Below are 23703 nucleotides of genomic sequence, written 5' to 3'. Positions count from 1 at the left end.
ATTCTTAAGAGAGAGTTTTAACATTTGCTTCTTCAGTTGCCAGCAGGTGGTTTGATTTATATTAAAGCTGCACATATTACTAAATGCACTGTGAATGAATCTGACAGAATGCTGCTGGCTGCTTTCGGCTTCAGGCGGGTGCTTGACATATGCAAAACATTGGTGCTGCTTTATGGAACCTTTGTATGTTTTCTTTCTTCTTTCCTGTGCCCTAGGGTATTGTGGAGCCGACATAAAAGCACTTTGCACTGAGGCTGCCTTGATTGCCCTGCGACGGCGCTATCCTCAGATCTACGTCAGTAGCCAGAAACTGCAGCTAGACGTCTCTTCAATAGTTCTCAGCGCACAAGATTTTTACCATGCAATGCAGAATATTGTGCCTGCCTCTCAACGTGCCGTAATGTCTTCAGGGCATGCACTATCTCCCATCATAAGGCCACTTTTGGAAAGAACCTTCAATGACATTCTGGCAATTTTACATAAAGTGTTTCCTCATGCCGAGTTCAGCCAGGCTGACAAAAGAGAAGGTATTTTCATCTTTTCACTCCAATCAGTCTTGTATCAGATTAGAAAACAAAACAAAACAAGAACAGTTTTAAAGTAATGTTTTGATGAAGACTGTGGGGCATTATATTAAGTGTATTCTTGCTAAAGGTTTCATTTCCTCCCTTTTAATTACAGCTTCCTTTTATCTTGGCCAAAATATATTTTAAGCACCCGTTTCATGACGTTTGAGGGAGGTGTCAGCTAATGTATTAATTGGCCTTTAATTTTCATTGAACAGATGCAACTAGTCTAATTTTGGATGATAGTGAAGATGAGCATGCTTCATCAATATTTGAGACAAGTTGCCAGTCGGGATCACCAAAGAAACATTTATCAGCTGCTGTACACAAACCTTACCTTCATTTTACAATGTGAGTAGATGTTCTGATAACTTTATCATCAAGACTTACACAGGAATAGCTGCTTGTAGTGCCTGCATAAGTTTGTGATTTGTGGTACTACTCTGTTATAGTCTTTGGTTTGCTCTGGTGTATTCTTACCCTAGACCTTTCTTCTAGAGAGATTTATAGAATCAAGCAATAAAGATTCTTCGTTTATGCTTGCTTCTCTTGCCATCCTGCTTCTCCCCCTGGCCACCACCCATTTCCCTCTGCTAAGCTGACTTAACTCCCTGCTAGAGAGTCGGGCACACTAATTGCAGGTGTGTTGCTATAATTCATTCAACTTGCCCACTAGGAAGCGCTTAACAGTACTCAATGTATAGCAAATTTAAAAATACACGGTAAAAACAGATCAGGTCTAAAACAAATACTGTTTTTGTTTCAGGTCAGCTTACCATCAGCCCACCTCTTACCGGCCAAGATTACTGCTTTCTGGAGAGAGGGATTCAGGTCAGACTTCGCACCTTGCTCCAGCACTTTTGCACTCGCTCGAAAAAATTGCTGTGCACAGATTAGATCTGCCAGCACTTTATTCAGTCAGTGCCAAAACACCTGAAGAATCATGCGCGCAGGTTAGTCTGCCTTTATATCCCTTTTGACCTTTTGCGCAACATGTCACATGCAGAAAGGTTCCCATTGGCTTTCAGTGAAATAAATGTCAATACGGAATCCCTCTTTGCAAACATACCACGTGGATGGGAAATTTTAAGTGTTCCTAGAGACACAGATAGGGGTTTCTGTGTGAAGCAGAAGCCTCAGTTAAAGCTGTGTCAGACAACTAAAAGGGAATCCTGTACCCATCTCCCTTTCTACCCAAGTCCACAGAATTAAACGGCAATGAAATCTTAAGGTGCCACAATACACTTCTGCTGAAGCAAGAAGTGTCACTGCCAGAGCTATGCATGCTTCTTCTCTGGTCTGAGACAAAGCATTTCCAGTCACCAACTGTCAGAAAGAGACTGAGCTTAGTGGAATTTGTTAAAAATGTTTAAGATTGCTGTCAATTTATCTTGAACGGTGAGATCGTTACATCACTTGCAGGGTGAGAAACTTTTTAAACTTCAGGGCTGCCTTTCTTCTTGGTTCAACCATCCACCCTTCTTTTTACATACTTGTAAAAAGCATTTTAGCTTTGGCACCAACAAGAGGTATTTTCAGTCCTAAAACCTGGGAGGGAGAATTCTGTGGGTTGAGAGGGGAGGGCTGTAAGTTCCCTATTCCCAGGCCGCTGGTTCTCTTTTAACTTACCTGTTGAGGTTGGATTAAATCTCAGCTTTGCAGAAACCAACAATATCTTCTATAAAAACACTTCTGAAAACCTTCAGCTTCTCTAAATGTTCTTTATTTTTATGCTACACATGTAAGCTCTGTCATAGCATTCTCTGAGCCAAAGCCATGGCTGTACATGGAATAATTAATATTATTGGGGAGGGAATTGACAATTGTTAAGTCCAAAGACTTCATTGTTAACTGTCATCTATAATCACAACCCTGCTATCTCATATCCATTTAAAGTATATGAAAAACACAGAATGATATGTTATGGCGACGATTTTGAAACATGCCGTCATGCTATGTCTGAAGTTATTGGCAAGATGCAGAGCGACCATTAATTTCAGTTTAGTTAAGCGGCGGCATTTCAAAATTGAGAGATAGCAATGTTTGAGAATATTATACCAGTAAAAAATAATAATAATCCGAAGAAGCAATAAAAAAGTGCTGTTTAATGTTCTTATGCAAGTTAGTGATTTTTGTGATGATAGATGATTAGAACAATGCTTTGAAGTTTTACAGAGACAAGACCGAGATAATTTGGAGCCTTAACGTGAATGCATATGGAAAATAGCTATTTAAATCTAACCTTTAAGAAAAATACAGTTGAAAATACTACATTCTTAAATGTTTGTGTGCATAAAATACAAATAATTTTTTAAAAGTTATTTTCTTAATATCATTTTAACATTGGTATCCTCTTAAATTAGATCTTTCGTGAAGCAAGAAGAACACTACCGAGTATTGTTTACATGCCTCATATTGGTGATTGGTGGGAAGCTGTCAGTGAAACTGTGAGAGCTACTTTTCTAACTTTGCTGCAAGACATACCATCATTCTCACCTATATTTCTACTCTCTACCTCTGAAACCATGTATAGTGAATTGCCAGAAGAGGTGAGCATGGCGTGATTACTTGAGAAGTGGAATCATTGTAGGGAAAAGTGAACCTGAATCAGAGAGGGGCTTGAAATGTGCATGTAGGGATGTCCACTTGGAGGGAAACTTTTACCCCAATGCTGAAGTACCGTATTTTTCGCTCTATAAGACGCACCAGACCACAAGACACACCTAGTTTTTGGAGGAGGAAAACAAGAGAAAAAAAATTCTGAATCTCAGAAAAAGTGAGTCTTATAGAGCAAAAAATACGGTATCTTTTTATTCCTGAGGGTGTTTAACAAACCACTTGTACTGTGGCAAGAATGGGGGGCTGGTTGTATGTATTGTTAGATTGGGATAATGTTGCTTACTAACATAAATCAAACTTTGGAAGCTGGCATTGCAAAATTAATTTTGTCTAGGTGGTGGTACCGCTGACGACGACATGTTAGAAAAATACCCTAAAACAAGAAAGCAAATGTTTCCCGTGCTAATTTGGAGCTTCTGTCCAATGTTCTTTTCTTGCCCTGACACTGCCTTATTTGGTCCGCTAGGCTCAAGCCCCCCCCCCCTTTGTGATTGTCAGATTACCTGTTTTTGTTAAATGCTATTGAAACAATACTGTTTTTTACCCTAGTGTGTGTTTTTCTTCCCTGCTGAGGATGTAACCAATTACTAGCTTTTGCTAGGACCAAACCAAACCAAATTGGCATGTGCAATTTAGCTACCCCGTTTTCAGGCAGTAAAATTATGAGGGTCATTTTGTCTATTTTACGTAGTGGGAGGGGGTGGTATAGTAAAATTTGCTTGTTTTGTTCAATTAAGTAGCTCGAGGAGATTTTCAGCTGCCTAATTCTCATTGATTTTATGTAGGTGAAATGTATCTTTAAAATCCAGTATGAAGAGGTTTTTTATATTCAGAGACCTAGTGAAGAAGACAGGCGCAAATTTTTCCAAGAGCTTGTCCTTAATCAAGCATCTATGTCTCCTCCAAGAAGGAAACAAATTGGTAAGTTAATTCTCTGTAAAGTCCAGAATGTATGTAATTTTCCACCTGAAAGCAGCCCTGCTTGTGTTCATTTTGAAATAAGATTAGAAATAGCAGTCGTTGGTGGTGATGGTGCATAGGATAAATATTTGCATTCACACCATGGTGTTACATGTTCATTGAATGATATGGAATTAAGGATGGGCAGAGAAGTGGCTAAGTTTGCATATGACACCAAAGTATTCAGGTTGGTGAAAATCCAAGATTGTGAAGAGCTCTAAAAGCAAAGTGACAAATTGAATGAAATGGGCAAAAAAACTGGCAGATGAAGCCCAATGTAAATAAATATCAAGTGATGCACATTTGAGAAAATAAAATCTTAACTTCCCATGTACACTGATAGGGTCTTGACCTTGCAGTGACACCAGGAACTCTTGGGAGTTGTGTTGGATAGCTGTGGAAAGCATGTCTTCAGCGTGTGGCAGCTGTGAAAAAGGAATGCCACAGTAGGAATTATTACAGAAGACATAGACAATAAAAATTCTGGTGTTGTAATTAGTATAGAGTACAGCCATATTTGTAACACTAAACCAAAAACAAACCCCATGGCTAAAGGGTCACATACCTTAGCCTTTTCCGATATGTGTAACGCTATGCAGTTCTGATCATCCCAGCTCAAAAATGGTATTGTAGAGCTGGGAAAGGTGCAGGAAGAGTAACCACAATTAACAGAATTGCTTGAGCAGGCCAGTTCCACCGCACTCCCTCAGCTCCATTTTTTTCTCTCAGCTATTACCTCAACATACATTCTGGAGGCTGGTTGGTTTCCTGAACGTGTTAGAATTAAAGGCAATAAATGGGCTGAATAGGCTGCCAGAATAGCATCTCAGTATGCCAACGAGCACCCATTTATATATTTTTATAACAGTCTTCATATCTAAACGGATTGTAAAATTGTTGAGAGTTGTGGGATAGCCATATTCAAAGCAGTAAAGACTTTGAAACGGATAGCAGCTTTGAGAGAAAGAAGGAAGCATGAACTGAGCCGAAATTTCGAGAGCTGCCCAAAACAGCACCCAATCACTAGATTCTGCCAGTGTGGTCTTGGATTTTCTTGCACTAGAAACATTTTTACTCCTACCCCCATAGCCTGCTTATAGAACCTCCTAGAAGCTTGCCTGTATGTAAATCTTAAGGGGGAAAGGCAGACGGTTTTTGTAGTGGCTTCAGAGTAATTGGGGTTTGGGATTTGGAACATTTTCTTTGGCACTGAAAGGGCTTACAACTTGGCAGGCATTAGTTGTGCTTTCCTATAGACTGAAGGAGCCAAAAATATCCCTGGCTCTAACTTTCTGATAGCTGTGATAGAAGGCCATGCAGGATCTTGAGATTGCTGCCACCCTGTCTCTTGTCAACCCCTCTTATTGAGGGAAAGGTGTCTGGTGCTGAGCAGGCTGCCGTTGTTCGCAGTAAAGTCTCCACAATATGGTTACTTCAGTTTGGTGTGCGGAGTTGAGATAAGGAGTGCAGAGTTCTTGGCATTATCAAGTCTGATAAGGGTAAAAAGTAGGAAATTCACTGTGTCATGTGAAATTTTCCAAGGATGTAATCTGAAAAGCCTATTTTGCCTGACTTTTTGATTATTCTTTTTTTTAAAGCTCTTTCTGATATGGAGGTGCTTCCTCTTGCACTACCATTTTCTACTCGCCAGCTGTCAGAGGCAGAAAAGCAGCGAATGGAGGACCAGGAAGAAAACACACTGAGAGAACTGCGATTGTTTCTCCGGGATGTTACCAAGAGATTGGCCACAGACAAGCGCTTTAACATCTTCAGCAAACCGGTGGATATTGAAGAGGTCTTGTTTCAGTAACGTGCAAACAATGAAGTTGACCTTATTAGTAATTAATTAAGAATACGTATATTAGTTGTTATTGCAGATATCCCTGATCTAACCTGTTTTACATATTTACAGCAATTGTGGCTTAATTTTAACATTTGAAGCCACTGCTAACATTTCGGCAAGAATGCTAACCTATAGAATACTGTATTGTTCGAGCTGCTTCCATTCTGTAGCAAAAAATTATTTGTTCACAGGAAGCAGATGTAAACTGTTTTATCTGGAGTAACACCACGTAGCCAATGGGGATGTTGAAATAAATTTATTGAATTGTAATGCATCTGCCAGAATATTTCACAAATTAAACTATCATCTCTCTCCCCTTGCCTGTTTCTGGCCAAAGTGAAAATTGAAAATTTATAAATCTGTAATGACACCATTTGATCTGACAACTTGTAGTCAACTACAAATGTATTTTTTATAAAAAATAAGGCTGAATTTGGCGACTTAAGTTTGAGTCACTGTTAAATTTTCTGGGCTTTGCCTTTAGAGTAAAAAAATAGTTTAATGTTCTGTATAAAATTAAGCAGCGAATGGCAAAGCTGCATTAACTATCTCTTGTTTACTAGAAAATCACTTTTAGTTCATGTTTACAAGCAAATTTGTGACAATCTGTCCGATTTTCGGTCAACTTCAAAGCTCAATTTTGCACAGATAACTTAAGAAATAGCCATTTGTGGTGATGTGCTTATAAAAATGTAATTTGCATTGTGCTAGCAATTGGGGGCTTGATAGTTCAAGGAATAGCTCTATCAAAGTTGCGCTCTATCAGATGGTCTGCATGCGATCAATTCAGACCTCTGGTGACGGCAGTCTGTTTGGAAGGAAATGCCTGCTTTTTGTGCATTCTGCAATTTCCTCCTCCAGTAGCTCACTGGGTGGAAAGAAGAGAGCCTGGAAAGAGAAAAGGAGGGGACAGAAATACATGCGAGTGGCCCCATCCGCAGTTGTCATGAGACCATGACAGATTACCAAGGGAATGTGGCTGTTAAAAAAGAATGGTAGCCCATCCCTAGTCAAAAAAGTGCTGTGGAAGAGTAAATTACTGGCTCCATTTTGCAAATTTGTAACTGGACGACTGATTAGATTTCTGAGTGGTATCAGATCAGTGGCAGCTATACTATTTAATATGAAAACACAGCCCCCAATCTAGACTAAGAGCAGTGAATATTGATATACATTTATTGGGTGAGATCTAATGTTGTGCCAGCAGGCATGATGATAGAACTTACACTCCCTCTTTTCAAAATCAAAGCTCCTTGGCCCCATCTTTTGTTCTGGAGGGTTCCCAAACTCTCCACAACAGATTCTGAATGCATGCAGGAGACTAAAGGCGAGAGGAAAGAAAGGGTCAAGTCCTGTTCGGGGGGTGGGGGAGAAACACCACAGTTGAATATTACCCTTTCTGTGCATTTGCTGTTTTCGAATACTACCTGAAATATTCCAAGGTTCAAAATAGATTCCTGTGTTGAGCCCTACCTCAAATCAAGACCTGGTTATCACTTTAGCCATTAGATTTTTAAAATTCTGTATATGTAACCAATTTCTTTCTTGTGCTTAAGAGGTGTTTTCTACAATACGTTTTTCACATTACATGAGCGCTGTAGCAAATCACTCCTGTCTAAAAATGTAAACTGACGAGTTTACTGATTTATTTGAAAATGTAAAAAATAGAAAATAGTTGATTCATGGGCATGAATCCAAGAAAAGACAAAAAGCTGTGCTCGGAGGAGGACTTTCAGACAGGGAGGAAGGGACCAGTAGAATTCCTCAGGGACATTTTAAAACTGATCCAGAGATTCACAAATGCACTTTGCAGCATGATTGTAGTTTTTATTCCAGGGTGCACATTTGTAGCACCTGTCCCAGCCTAAAGTGAGAGACAGGCAGGGTCTTGTTTCCCACATTGCACAGGCTTTGATATGGGCATTCAGAAGTAATGGAACAGTACTGATGCTTCAGAACTTTGTCCAGACCTCAATGCAACTGCAGGGACAAACCTCAGCCCTTTTCCCCAGTGGTGGGAGCTCATTCCTTTGACTGTATGGAGCTCCAGAGGTATGCCAAAGAACTACAGCATTTAAAAAAAATATTTTATTCCATGATTGCGGTTCACCTGCTGTAAAGCCCTCCTCTCAGGTGAGGATTACATACTGTGCCCTATTTGATAGGGGCACCTGTAGAAGGGCCTCCGATGCCTGGGTAGCTATTGTTAGGCAATTGGACCTCCAAGCAATTTCGGGCTTTGAATCTGTTTCATCTCATCTAATTTCCTCAAATATTAAATGCCCATCAAATGTAAAATCTATATTGGGCTCTTCTTTTCATGGGATGGGGCAACTCCCCTATGACAAAAGGTCACAGCATTCGAGCTTTTTTGGTTCAGAGCAGGCTTCCTCACCCTCAGCCCTCCAGATGTTTTTGGCCTACAACTCCCATGATCCCTAGCTAGCAGGACCAGTGGTCAGGGATGATGGGAATTGTAGTTTCAGAATATCTGGAGGGCCGAGGTTGAGGAAGCCTGGCTTAGAGTAAAGGCAAATAAGTCATGATAGAAGCATACATAATTTATTCCCAGCATGAAGAAAGTGGATGGATAAAAGTTTTTGTCCCTCTTTCGTAACACTGGAACTCATGAACATCTATTTAAGCTGAGTGGTGCAAGACTCGGGACAGATGGATGCAGTAATGATTCTGAATACCAGTTGCTGAAAATGGCAAGAGGGGAAATCTTGTGCCTGGGCGTCTGGTTGGCCGCTTTGAGAACAGGAAGTTAGACAAGAACGGCCATCGGCATCGAACAATGTTCTTATGATTCTGACTGCAGGAACTTCCTAGTAGTTGTGTATGTCTTGGAAGCAGATGTGTGAATAAGGCCTTCTTCATTGTGTTTGAAAGGTCCTGCACTTTTTTCTCTCTCTACAGAATACAGTGGTACCTCAGGTTACATACGCTTCAGGTTACATAGGCTTCAGGATACAGATCAGGTTTCAGAGAGCCAGTGTGGTGTAGTGGTTAAGAGCGGTAGTCTTGTAATCTGGGGAACCGGGTTCGCGTCTCCGCTCCTCCACATGCAGCTGCTGAGTGACCTTGGGCTAGTCACACTTCTCTGAAATCTCTCAGCCCCACTCACCCCACAGAGTGTTTGTTGTGGGGGAGGAAGGGAAAGGAGAATGTTAGCCGCTTTGAGACTGCTGAAGGGGAATGAAAGGCGGGATATCAAATTCAAACTCCTCTTCTTCTTCTTCTTCTTCTTCTTCTTCTTCTTCTTCTTCTTCTTCTTCTAACAACCCAGAAATAGTGCTTCAGGTTAATAACTTTGCTTCAGGATGAGAACAGAAATTGTGTTCCAGTGGCGTGGCGGCAGCAGGAGGCCCCATTAGCTAAAGTGGTGCTTCAGGTTAAGAACAGTTTCAGGTTAAGAACGGACCTCTGGACTTCCGGTCGGCGCCAGCGTTTTAATGGCGGTCTTAGCCTCGAGCTCCGAGGCGAGACTGCTCTGCGAGTTCGGGTCTGACCCGCTACGGCGAGCGGGGGACCCCTAAAATCGCAGGCGCTGAAGCCTGCGAACAAGGAGACTCGGTGGGCACCTTTGCGCCCCCCGGTACTGCGAAAGAGCCTTTTTAAAGGCTCCGGAGCGGCATCGGGTGTGAGCGCGGTGCTGAGAGTCGCTACCCAGCCCGCAGAGTGAAGCCGCGTCGCCATTAACGGAGAGCGCCGATTCCTTCCTGAAACTACAATTGGCATCGATACCCGTGAGTAAGAACTTTAAAACAACTATTAACGGGACTTAAAAACTTGGATTTGGCTGAAAACGGGAGGCATTAAATCAAGGAAGTCTGCCCCCCGGGAACTGCATGTTTAATCAAGCAACGAAAAAATCAAGTTGTTTTTATATGACAAGTGCTTTTTAAAACTACAAGCCCGACATCAGAGAGTAACCTCCCCCCCTTTTGGGCAGGAATAGGGGGGGGAAGAAGAAAAAAAGAGACATTATTAACCTGCTGAAAACATTAAGAGAAGTCATCCCCCCTCACCGCTAAACCCCCCTGGTAGGGGCTGCCTGATCAGAGTTGTATCGCCGGAAAAGGGGAACTGTCAAAAGGGAGCTGTCAAAATCGGACAGTAGATGTGAATGACTCTATTTGACAAAAAGTAACGGTTTTGGCTTATTTAGAAGATTGTTTTACCTTGATACAAAGTAAAGTTCGTGTTGGACTATTGGATTTGTATCGATATATGCTTAAGGCTTCTTTGTGACTTTCACTTTTGGGATACATTTTACTCCCCCTAGAGGGAAAGAGAGACATTGTTCCATTGGAAAAAATAACAGTGGGATTTTCCACTTAAACCTTTCCTGTGAGAACGACCTTGGCTATGAGCAATCCAGTGGAGGAAATATCAACAAGGGCCAGAACAAAAGCACAAACACAAAAGAAAAGGGCCTCCACGGCAGGCTTACCAGCTGCACAGGAAAGAGTAACAACAGCATCAATGGATTCTATGACACAGGCACTGCTTAAAATAAACCAGTCTCTAGAGGCATTGACAAAGCAATCCACAGACAACTCCAAGAAGTTGGCAGAAAATTCCAGAAAATTGACAGAACTTACAACAAGATTAGACCTGAACACAACAACGATTTCATCTCATACCGACTCCATAAATAAATTAATACAGGAAAATACAGAAACGAGGAGGATAGCCGAGAGTGCTCAAAGTACGGTTGAGGAATTTAAAGGAAAATTTGTTCCAATTGAGAGGAAAGTGGGTGAACATGATGCAACTTTGGCCTTGATGGAACTTGAGAGAAAAGGGAAGAATCTGAAGCTGAGACTTGTCCCTGAGGAAGAAAAGGACGACCTTAAGGAATTCCTCACAGAGAATATTCATGGATTTTGGTTGGAGGACTGGGAAGGAGAAGAAGATTTTGAGATAACCACAGCCTTCCGGCTGGGCAGGAGACAAGGCAAAAAGCCGAGGGATTGTCTAATCACATTAAGATCCAGAGAAGAGAGAGACAAAATATTAAATCTACATTTTCAGAAGGCATTGGTGATAGGAAACTCTCAGATACAGATTTTTAAAGACATCCCTCGTTACATCTTGCAAGTAAGGACCTACTTTAAAGACCTTGTTGACCTGCTGAAGGGAAATAGCATCCCATTTAGGTGGGAATTCCCACAAGGATTGTCCTTCAACTTTAAAGGGAGGAAGATAAAGATCAAAACAATACAGGACAAGGACCAGTTTTTGGAAAGAAACTTTGAGGACTTACAAAAAGGGACTGTGACCCTAAGAGAACCAACAGACATTTCAAATCTATCATTTGGACTTACTTCACCACCACCAACCGAAGAAGAACAATTATTGGGTGCGGTCGGAGGAACAGATACCCATCAATAAACAAAGATGTCTCTGCAACTATTAACCTGGAATTGTAATGGTTTGAACCTTCCCCGAAAAAGAAAACAAGTTTTTTACATTCTAAAAAAAGAACAATTGGACATAATATGCCTCCAAGAAACACATATAGCCAGGACCCACAGGAAGCTTCTGATAAATAAGAGACTAGGATTGGAATTTATATCATCAGATAAAGTCAAAAAAAGAGGCGTAGTGATGTACATTAAAGAAAAATTGGCCCCAAAAATGATATTTAAGGACGAGCAAGGGAGATATTTGGCAGTTGAAATTCAATCGCAAGGAGAAAAACTTTTAATAGTAGGGGTGTATGCACCTAATGAGGGGAAGGCGGAATTTTTCAAGAAACTGCATGAGACTCTATCAGACTTTATGGACTATAAAATTGTAATGATGGGCGATATGAACGGAGTAGTCTCCACAAACATGGACAAAGCTCAAAGACTTGTGATATCCAAGGACGGGAGACTACCAAAGGCTTTTTTTGAAATGACCGACAATATGGACTTAATAGACATTTGGAGAACAAGGAACCCTCTAGAAAGAGAGGGAACCTTTTTCTCCGAAGCAAAGATGACATGGACTAGAATTGACCAAATTTGGATCTCCAGCAATCTGGCATCAAAAGTTAAGAAGATAGAAATCTGCCCAAAAACCTGCTCCGACCATAATGCTGTAAAAATGGAAATGAAACAAACAACGGCGGGAACATTTCGATGGAGAATGAATGACACCCTCTTAAAAGATGAAGAAATCTACAAGAAGGCCCAAAAAACTTTAAGAGAATACTTTGAGATAAATTTAAGAACAAATGTGGAGAAAAGAACAATCTGGGATGCAAGTAAAGCCGTGATGCGTGGTTTTCTTATTCAGCAGAATTCCCTAAAGAGAAGAAAGCAAAAGGAGAGGGAAGAGAAAATCCTGGAAAAAATAAAGGAAGAAGAGAAGAAGTTAAGATCTAAACCAAAGTCACAAGAAATATTAAGAGAAATAAAATTCTATCAGATGCAATATATGGAACTGATGAATCAAGAAATAGAATGGAAGATAAAGCAGATGAGACAAAAGACATTTGAATCGGCAGATAAATGCGGGAAACTGCTATCATGGCAATTGAAAAAAAGACAAAAACTGAATACTGTAACATCTTTGGAAGAAGATGGAAGAATAATCACTAGACCAAATGAGATAAGCAATTGTTTTCAAAGCTTCTTCAAAAAACTGTACGCGCAAGGCCCAACAAACGAGCAAGAAATAGAGGAATTCATCAGAAAATATGGACTTTCAAAAATCTCAGAACAGAATAAGATGACCTTAAATGGGAGAATAACAGAACAAGAAATAGAGGGTGCCATTCAGAATATGAAATTGGGGAAATCTCCAGGACCGGATGGCTTAACTGCAGGATATTACAAAATGTTAAAAGAATGGTTGACTCAACCATTGAAAGAAGTTTGCAATCAAATTTTGGAGGGGAAAAAGGCTCCCGAATCGTGGAAAGAGGCATTCATCTCACTTATACCAAAGACAGAGACTGGCAAAAGCCAAGTAAAAAACTATAGGCCTATATCACTGTTGAATGTGGATTATAAAATTTTTGCAGACATTCTGGCAAAAAGATTTAAAAGAGTGCTAGTAGGGGAGATTCATAAGGACCAAACAGGCTTTCTCCCAGGGAGATATATGTCAAGTAATGTGAGAAATATTTTAGACATTCTGGAACTGTTGGAAATGGACATTAACAAAAAGGCAGTTTTGATTTTTGTGGATGCGGAGAAAGCCTTTGACAATATCAATTGGAGTTTTATGATGAAGAATCTCCAGGGAATGGGGGTAGGCCAAAGATTTCAAAATGGTATAGGTGCGATATATGCAGAACAAAAAGCAAAATTAATCGTGAATGGTATGGTGATGGATGATATATCAATAGAAAAGGGTACACGACAGGGATGCCCTATGTCTCCCCTCCTGTTTATATCTGTCCTGGAGGTTTTGTTAAACATGATTAGAATGGACCCGCTGGTTAAAGGTATTCAGGTCGGAGCGAAACATTATAAATTAAGGGCATTTGCAGACGACTTAGTTCTAACATTACAACAGCCAGAGGAGAGTACGAAAAGAGTGTTGGACCTAATTGAGATATTTGGTCAAGTGGCAGGATTCAAACTGAACAGACAAAAAACCAAAGTGTTGGGGAAAAATTTGACACCGGAAGAAAAAGATAGATTTCAAAATGTAACGGGTTTGGAAATTGTTAAAAAAGTTAAATATCTGGGGGTAAACTTAACATCAAAAAATGCTAATTTATTTAAGGACAATTATGAGAAATGTTGGACAGAAGTCAAAAGGGATCTAGATATATGGTCTAGACTGAAACTTTCCTTGTTAGGCCGTATAGCTGTTATCAAAATGAATGTATTGCCGAGAGTGTTATTCTTGTTTCAGACTTTACAAATTCTGGACAAGATGGAGTGTTTCAAGAGGTGGCAAAAAGATATATCTAAATTTGTCTGGCAGGGCAAAAAGCCCAGAATTAAGTTTAAGATCTTAACAGACGCAAAAGATAGAGGGGGGTTTGCCCTGCCGGACTTGAGGCTCTACTATGAGGCAGCAGCTTTCTGCTGGTTAAAACAATGGCTACTTCTTGAGGACACAGACATCTTAGATCTAGAAGGTTATGATAATAACCTCGGCTGGCATGCGTATCTGTGGTATGACAAGGTGAAAGTGCATAAGAGTTTTAAAAACCATATGGTACGGAAGGCATTGTATAATGTCTGGATCAGGTACAAAGATTTAATGGAAAATAAAACCCCCAGATGGTTATCACCAATGGAAGCAAAAGCAGTTAAAAAACTTAACATGGACTCAAATTGGTTAAAATATGATGAAATGCTAGAAAAGGATGGAGAAAAGTTTAAATTAAAGAGCTATGAAAAATTAAAACATAGAGTTAGAGATTGGCTACATTACCACCAAATAAATGAAGTGTTTAAGCTGGACAGGAAAGTAGGATTCCAGAGTGAAAAGTCAAAGCTAGAAACGGAACTGTTAGAACCCAATACAAAAAACTTATCTAGAATGTATAACCTGCTGCTGAAATGGAATGTACAGGATGAAACGGTAAAATCAGCTATGATTAAATGGGCACAAGATGTTGGTCATGACATTATGTTTGCTGACTGGGAACAGTTATGGACCACCGGTTTGAAATTCACAGCATGTACTGCTTTGAAAGAAAATATTATGAAAATGATTTACAGGTGGTACATGACTCCAGTCAAGCTTGCTAAGATCTATCATTTGCCCAATAACAAATGTTGGAAATGTAAGGAAGCTGAAGGAACCTTCTATCACCTTTGGTGGACCTGCCCAAAAATTAAGGCCTACTGGGAAATGATCTATAATGAAATTAAGAAAGTCCTTAAATGGACGTTTTCAAAGAAACCAGAGGCTTTTCTTCTGGGCATGGTGGGCCAATTGGTACCGAAGAAGGATAAGACTTTCTTTATGTATGCTACCACGGCAGCAAGAATTCTTTTAGCAAAGTATTGGAAGATGCAAGAACTACCCACTCTGGAGGAATGGCAGATGAAGGTGATCGAATATATGGGATTGGCAGAGATGACCGGCAGAATCCGTGACCAGAGGAAGGAGGCGGTGGAGGAAGATTGGAGAAAATTTAAAGTATACCTTAAGAACTACTGTAAAATATTGGACGGTTAAGATGTCGAGAGGCTAGAAACAAAGAACTACAGCTGTAAATCGTAAATTAAAGGGGGAAACTTAATGAGAATATATAGAGAAATAGACTGAAGGGTTGCTGACACATTATAAAATAATGATGCAGAGAAGGGGAGGTATGGGGAAGTCATGTTTTATGTATTTGTCTGTGATTTGTTTGTTTTTCCTATACCCTTGTTCCTTGTTTTTTTTGTTTTGTAAAAATAATAAAAAATTATTATAAAAAAAAAAGAACGGACCTCTGGACCGAATTAAGTACTTAACCCGAGGTACCACTGCATTTAAAAATGAAAATTACTTACATATACAGAACAAAAGAGCTTTGATAGGAGTTTTCCTTGCCAGGTAAAAATCAGAGTGATGAATCTTGGGGTGAACAAATGTTGTTCCAGCATTATTTCTTATCATGGTTTCAACTGTTTAGAATTACTGTGTTCGAAAACAAAATGATAGTGCTGAGTGTGTTAAAGTTAGCATAAATCTCTGTGTCACTTTTGTGTCACTCTGTGTCACTGTTTGATTATAGGTTTCAGATTACCTTGAAGTTATCAGAGAGCCGATGGACCTGTCTACAGTAATAAGTAAAATTGATAAGCACAATTATTTAACTGCAAAGGATTTCCTAATAGACATAGATCTCATATGCAGCAATGCATTGGAATATAATCCTGACAAAGATCCTGGGGGTAAGGATTTTTTTTTTAAAAAAAACAACTTAAACATGACATCACATTTAATTGTGTATTCAGTTGCAGCTGTGTCTTATACAAATTGGTTAAAAGCTAACATTACTCAATATTAGTTACTGACTGAATGAATGTAGCAGCATAGGCTACATCCTGCACTGTGAGAAAATAAAGAAAACAATCCAAATGACCTCCTGGGTCCTCATTGCTGTCACCAAGCGAAAGTCTTTAACTTTCCTGGCTACCTTCACTAAAACAGCTTTCTATCCTATGTGATTTTGTTATTGCCCTACCATTGCACTATACTGCTGGTATGGCAATTAGGTGTAGGATAAAAGTCAGTTATCAGACTAAAGTTAAGCAAATATCAAATTTCATTTGTACTAAAGGTTTTAAAACACAGCTGCTGTTGTAATGCTATTTCTAGGGAGGTAGGTGTAGGGAGGTCTTAAGGCACTCATCTGTTTCTGCTTTTAAAACTGTTGGTGCTTTCGCAAGCAATTTCTGTTATGGAGTGGAGTCTTACTGTTTAAAGAAAAAAGTAAAAAAAATCAATGAGCTCACCTAACTTCTTTGCCATGCCTAAAGAAGCATTTGGATCTCAATATGTATTTATTTAAAAAGCTACATCTGATTGATTTTGTTGGGAACCTAAATGTGTAGGACTGCAGACATAATATTTAAACCCAGGTATGGGACGCGGGTGGCGCTGTGGGTAAAACCTCAGTGCCTAGGGCTTGCCAATCGCATGGTCGGCGGTTTGAATCCCCGCGACGGGGTGAGTTCCCGTCGTTCGGTCCCAGCTTCTGCCCACCTAGCAGTTCGAAAGCACCCTTAAGTGCAAGTAGATAAATAGGGACCGCTTTCTAGCAGGAAGGTAAATGGTGTTTCCGTGTGCTGCTCTTGTGCTGGCTCGCCAGAGCAGCTTCGTCACTCTGGCCACGTGACCCGGAAGTGTCTCCGGACAGCGCTGGCCCCCGGCCTCTTAAGTGAGATGGGCGCACAACCCTAGAGTCGGACACGACTGGCCCGTACGGGCAGGGGTACCTTTACCTTTTTACCTATTCTAAAGTAAAGTGTTTATTAGCCAAACTGGAAGCTTGAAGTATGGATTTTTTAAAACAAAAAGCCTTCAAGACAAAGCTGATAGAACTGATACATACATACATACATACATACATACATACATAGACACATGAAGTCTTTATAAATCAGATCTGCACAGCTTATGACCCACCGGTGTGAAGGTACCATTTATTTTGATCTTCCAGTTTTACAGAAAACAGTTCTTCACTGGCAGTTGAGTAGCATAATGAAGATATTCAGCTTAGAGTGCAGGTTGTGCAAGCATGATACATATCAGTATGCCTGCTAAGCAGCACTAATGTTAAGTCTTAGAAGGCTGATTAAAGCATATTTGTTCCACATTTGATTACTTATATGGATATTATTTATTTTATGGCTCTTAATTTAACTCTGAGCTGTTTTAAAAATTGTTTTCTCTTTTATTTCTGTCATTGTCTTCAGCGGTCCTGTTACACAAGGACGATAAATAAAGAAATAAATTAGATATTTTTGATTGTTAAAAATGAAATTTACGTTGATTTTCCAGATAAAATCATTAGGCACCGAGCCTGTACTCTGAAGGACACTGCACATGCTATCATTGCTGCTGAGCTTGATCCAGAGTTCAATAAAATGTGTGAAGAAGTAAAGGAAGCAAGAAAAAAGAGAGGTATTCTTATAATTTTTAAAAAATACATTGACTATATATGATACACAATACACAAATGGCAATTGAATTCTTGATCAATAAATGCACAGTCTCTAAGAAACCAATTATCACCAGAAAAAAATCTGATGAAATGTTGCATTTCAAGGTTCACATTATTTAGATTTAGATTCTTTAAGTCCAGTTTGAAAGTTTTGGGGCCAGTTCAAGAAACTTTTTATTAACCCACTTTTAGTAGCTCATAACCACATTTTTAGTATTCATCTTCCTCAGATAGTTGTCAAGAAAAATAATGATAAAAGTGTTGTAAAATGTCTTGTGTACTGTAAATTCTATAGAAATTAGAATTCAAAGGAATAAGTAAATACGGAAAGTAAAACCATTTTGCACCGATTTTTAAAATCAGAATTGAGTACCGTATATAAGACTAGGTTTTCCCCCTAAAAAATAATGTGAAAAATTGGGGGCGTCTTATACACAGATACATCACCCTCCATTTTTTAAAATCGGATCCCCCCAAAATAGGGGGCATCTTATACATGGAGGCGTCTTATAGATGGAAAAATACGGTATGTTAGGAACCTTGTAGAGTTAAGTAGTTAGCAATGCAAACTTCTCCACATTTATTCAGAGCAAAGTGTTTGAATCTAACCTTTACCATAGAATCATTTGATGGACCTAGAGGCAATCTATTTTTACCCTCCGCCACAGCCCCCTGTCTGCATGACATGGTTAATAATACTGACCAATAATACAATCACTACATGATGTGTGAAGGTGGTTAATTTTTATGATGAGCTATGAACACTCTTCAAGCAGTGATTCTCAATTAGCTAAGTACTGGGCAACCTCAGGTTTTTCAAAAGCCAAGCCATGGACCCTCTGCTTTTGAAAATTTTGATATCTCTATGGTAGTTTTTATTATGTGAATTGTGCCACTGACCCCCTGGGGTCGGCAGGCCACCAGTTGGGAAGCCCTATATAAATGCTAAGTAGTATTTTCTTTGAAACAGAGAAGTTTGAACTGTCAGGTTTCATACTGCGGGTCTCATACATTCCGTTGTTGGGGGAAAAGCAAATCTTCTTGATGTAGATGTTTGGGAGTATCTGGTGAAATTAATTTAATCACCGAAAGTTTTTAATGTTATACTTTATTCCAGGCTGCTTTTAATAACTCGGGCAGTTAATACTGCTGGGATTATTAAAATAGGTATGCTTATCTTCTGTACACAGGCTTATCAGTAACGGCAGACCAAATAAATCCTCATGGTTCCACTGTACAGAAAACAGAAACGAGAATTGAGGAGGCATTCCAGAACAGGCAAAAAAATGCAATGTCAGTTTGGCACAACTCTGCAAATAAATGTGCATGTGAGTATTTCAGACCATTTTATCCAGGCGATAAGCATAGCTCTAAACAAGATGAGTATATATCTGGCACACATCTCCTATTACATTTTTAAAAAAACACGAAGTGTTCACCTAATTGCTATTACTACTTCAGCTAGTTTTTATAAGATAGCCAGAATAGTACTCATCCGTTGAGTTAGGTGTCAATTTACTAAAATTCCTTATGAGAGTGGATTGGAAGAAGGCTCGACTGAAATAGTTTTTCACTGAATAATTTCAGATATTAGAATTAGTATGAAAAATACTTTTTAAAGAAGCATGCTGTCCTGGTCTGGTAGTTAGTGTGGATGGAATCCAGTTGGTATCCTTGCACTTATGAGAAGGCTTTTGAGCTAGCAGAGGCATCCTCTATTGCAAGAGGATGGCCAAACTTGGCCCTCCAGCTGTTTTTGGACTACAACTCCCATCATCCCTAGCTAACAGGACCAATGGTAAGGGATGATGGGAATTGTAGTCCCAAAACTGATGGACAGCCAAGTTTGGCCATCACTGCTCTAATGGAAGAGGATGGGAGGCAACTTTTGACGATTTCCCCCACAGCCTCCCATGACACCCGTTCTCTAATATCATCATCATCTCCTCTCCCCTCCCCTCCCCAGATCCAGTAGGAGTTGTCCATTCAGTGTAGTGGGTCCAGTCCATAGAACCATAGAACTGTGTCATTGGAAGGGACCATGAGGATCATCTAGCCCAACCCCCTGCAGTGCAGGAATCTTTTGCCCAACATGGGCCTTGAATCCATGACCTAGTGGTTAAGAGTTTTATGCTCTACCAATTGAGCGTGCATTTCTAACAGAGCTCCCATTAGAAATCAGGCAGGCAAAGTCCCTGCTAAGTTTCAGACATCAGGTTAAAACGGATGTATTTTAGGAGACCTTTTGCACCATGTTCTGATCTCTGATGTTTTAATCTGTGTTTTAAATTTTGTATATTGTATGATTTAATGGGACATGAGGGTGAAAATAGGGACGCGGGTGGCACTGTGGGTTAAACCACAGAGCCTAGGACTTGCCGATCAGAAGGTTGGCGGCTTGAATCCCCGCGATGGGGAGAACTCCCGTTGCTCGGTCCCTGCTCCTGCCAACCTAGCAGTTCGAAAGCACGTCAAAGTGCAAGTAGATAAATAGGTACCGCTCCGGCGGGAAGGTAAACTGCGTTTCCGTGTGCTTCTCTGGTTCGCCAGAAGCGGCTTAGTCATGCTGGCCACATGACCCAGAAGCTGTACGCCAGCTCCCTCAGCCAATAAAGCAAAATGAGCACAACAACCCCAGAGTCGGCCACAACTGGGCCTAATGGTCAGGGGTCCCTTTACCTTTACCTTTAATGGTGAAAATGATAGTGTGTAAATTCCTTAAAATAAAAACAAAACAAAGGTCTAGAGCCAAAAATGGGAGCTTCTGGAGAGAACCAAAGCGCTCTCTCATAATAAAATTTCTTTAGTGGATTCCCGTGGTATAAAAGCCATACTTAAGCCTAGACCAAAGACGACCTGTTGGACATATAACCATGTTGCGCTAGAATATAGCCCTGTAAAAAGAGGGATGAGGGTGCATGGATGTTTGTGTCTGTGGCCAATTTGCCTTGCAAACTGTTGTAAAATGAATCAAAGACTGTGGTCGCATTTGACACACACAGAGGTGTTTTTACACAGGAAAGGCAGCATTGCCTGCACATATTTTGAGAATAGAACATGTTGAAAATGAACTTTTTAAAACATGGGATTGTTCCTTGCTGTTGCCAGTAGATGGTGTCAAAAGCACATTGTTTTGCATCTTTAAATGGGTTACTTGATAGCTGTATTCAGTAGCTGTCTCTGGCAAAGATAGTTGTTGAACTATTACTTGAACATGCATTGTTCTATTAAATTGTTGAAGCACAGTGACTAAAAATTGTACTATTTATGTTAAGGCCCGCAGAATTGTGTTGCAAGAAATAAGACATGCTCCTAGTTTTCTCCTTAGGGAGGCTTAATTCTCTCAGGAGCAGTGAATACCTAGTGTGAGAGAAAAACAAGGGTCTACAGAACATTACAGTGGTACCTGGGGTTACATACGCTTCAGGTTACATGCGCTTTAGGTTACAGACTCCGCTAACCCAGAAATAGTACCTTGGGTTAAGAATTTTGCTTCAGGATGAGCACAGAAATCGTGCTCTAGCGGCGTGGCGGCAGTGGGAGGCCCCATTAGTTAAAGTGGTGCTTCAGGTTAAGAACAGTTTCAGGTTAAGAACGGACCTCCGGAACGAATTAAGTACTTAACCCGAGGTACCGCCGTACTTGGAATAAATGCCCCCTATAAACAGTCTCTTTCAGAATACTGAGACTTGGCAACTGTTTAATTGCATAGTATTTAGATAATCCAGATAGATTTGGAAGGGTAAGGTACTGAAATATTGCTCCATAAACACTAGAAATCTTTTTCAGCATTCCCCATTTATGTCACAATAAATTTGTTGGTCTTTTTATGGGCCCATAAGACTCTTTGTTGTTTTATGAAATGGATAAATAAAGTCAGAAACTTTTTAAAATTTAATTTTTTTACTTTTTGTAAACTCAAATATACTAAGTGTTATAAGCATAAACAGGAGTTATAAGCCTTAGAGGGCTGGCGATCTGTATTAGGATTTTGTGTGCGTGTGTTTTAAGAAAGTGTTACTGTGTTTTTTTATGTTGCTTTATATCATAATTAGCTGCCTTGGATGACCTTTGGGCCAGGCATGGTAAAATATTAAAATAAATAGACTTGATTTTATTGATACCTTGCCCGTTGCTTACTAAGCAAATCTTTGCATCTCTAATGGAAACTTTTATCTCTTCATGATTCAGTTCGATTAAGGAGGAAATCAAGACGACGTTCCCAGTGGGGCAAAGGCATTATTAAGAAGAGAAAAGTGAATAATTTGAAGAAAGACGAAGATGATGCCAAGTTTGCAGATGATGAAAACCAAGGGGAGGACACCAAGATGCTGGAAAACGGGGAGCTTGAGGGAAGTACAGACTGCATTGAAGAGAATGGAGAAGAAACGGGCGATCTCTCTATGACAAATGATGAGTCGTCTTGCGATATCATGGATATACATGGAGAACAGACACTGAACAATGGGCCAGTCGGGAAAGAAAACAGTATTCCATCCACAGAAGAGAGCTCCAACGAGTCCCTGTTAGTAAGTAAGAAGATTACTCTGACTATAGAAAAGGAATCCAAGGAGGAGCCATTGTTCAAGGGGGACCATTTAAACGGCCAGGCCTCTGAAGTAGCTGCTGTCCCAGGGTGTCGGTATGGCGAATGTGAGTCACCGAATGCTATTTTGCCTCCTGCCATCCCTGACGTGTCCATTCCCAAACAAAATGCAACCGCCGATCCCCAAAAGGAAAAACCCGAAGCTTCGAGCGACAGTCCCGAGGAGGAACAATTAAAACAGTCTGGCACCGAGGTACCACAATGCAGCAATAACGAGAAGAAATTGCAAGGCATAGATACTGAGACTAAAGAAGCTGAATCATCAGATAAAGAAGGTATGCAGTGTATTCATCATTTATCCCTGTTCTAATCCGGTAGTCAAGTAAATCTATACTACTTTCATTGAAACAGATGCTTCCTATTTTGGCAGAAAGCTTGTCTGTAGTGATTTAAAGCAACATCAGCTCGCTATTTGTTGGATAAAGATGTTTCCCATCCTGTGTTCTTGGAGCCACTTAAGACTTTGAAAATAAAATAAAAATTATTAATGGACCACTTGGAATTTAATGCTGCTGTTAATTGTTACCTTATGTGTCCTGATTTTTGATACTTGCTTTTATAAATTTCAGGTACATTGAAAAATAAGAAACCTCGCAAATTTGCTTTGGCACAGGTTCCAGAGGAGGAGCAATTGGATCCTGTACCTCCTGTCATTGTTGACCATGACAGATTAATGGTAAGGGTGGCTGGATAGGTAATCTTAAATCTTAATAGCATTTCTTAATTTTTTATCCTAACACTTCCTTAAGCTACAGATAGGTAGCCGTGTTGGTCTGCCATAGTCAAAACAAACAAAAAAAATTCCTTCCAGTAGCACCTTAAAGACCAACTAAGTTAGTTCAACTCCTAACAACTCCTAACCCACAATAATATTACAACCAGACTTAACACGGACACTGGCACCAGAGCCTGCAATAAACCCAGATGCCAACTTTGCTGCCACATACACCCGGACAACACCATTACTGGCCCCAACAACATCACACATACCATCTCGGGACTATTTAATTGCTCATCGTCTAACATTGTGTATGCCATCAAATGCCAACAGTGTCCTTCAGCTCTCTGTATTGGACAAACAGGCCAAACCTTACGCCAAAGAATAAACGGACATAAATCTGACATCAGGAATCACAAGACAGAGAAACCAGTAGGAGAACACTTCAATCTCCCAGGACATTCTATACAAGATCTCAAAGTAGCTGTTTTACTACAAAGGAATTTCAGAAATAGACTGGAAAGAGAAGCTGTTGAATTGCAACTTATTACCAAACTTAAAACCATGGAGAGACCTGGTCTGAACAAAGACCTTGGATTCTTATCTCATTATACATGACAAAGCCATTTTTCACCTTCTCACCCCTTGCTTTTTCCTGTAAGACCTATTGCAGTCGTTAAGAGTCGTCAACAGGCTCATCACAGCTATCTGCCAATCACCCATTCCCACCACCCTTCTGAGTAATACCCCTCCCCACCTTCTCACTAT

General features: G+C 40.1%; 1 protein-coding gene across 4 annotated transcripts in view; it reads left to right on the top strand.

The window, feature by feature from the left end:
* Positions 1-22967, top strand: part of ATAD2B (ATPase family AAA domain containing 2B) — a 58471-nt gene extending 35504 nt beyond the window's left edge. For 3 of the 4 annotated variants that reach the window (XM_083729919.1, XM_083729921.1, XM_083729922.1), the window contains 11 exons: positions 216-527; positions 785-917; positions 1333-1519; positions 2930-3115; positions 3971-4106; positions 5744-5940; positions 15677-15836; positions 17449-17571; positions 18802-18939; positions 21803-22492; positions 22787-22967. In XM_083729919.1, the coding sequence (XP_083586045.1) occupies positions 216-527; positions 785-917; positions 1333-1519; positions 2930-3115; positions 3971-4106; positions 5744-5940; positions 15677-15836; positions 17449-17571; positions 18802-18939; positions 21803-22492; positions 22787-22911 (2387 nt within the window). In that variant the 3' untranslated portion in view covers positions 22912-22967. The remainder of the gene's footprint in view (positions 1-215; positions 528-784; positions 918-1332; positions 1520-2929; positions 3116-3970; positions 4107-5743; positions 5941-15676; positions 15837-17448; positions 17572-18801; positions 18940-21802; positions 22493-22786) is intronic. The other variant, XM_083729920.1, reaches the window with a different exon arrangement.
* The last annotated feature ends 736 nt before the right edge of the window (positions 22968-23703 follow it).

This window comes from Podarcis gaigeae (assembly GCF_964106915.1).
Source record: "Podarcis gaigeae genome assembly, chromosome: 3".
Classification (NCBI taxonomy): Eukaryota; Metazoa; Chordata; class Lepidosauria; order Squamata; family Lacertidae; genus Podarcis; species Podarcis gaigeae.
This window is presented reverse-complemented; position numbering and strand designations above follow the sequence as displayed.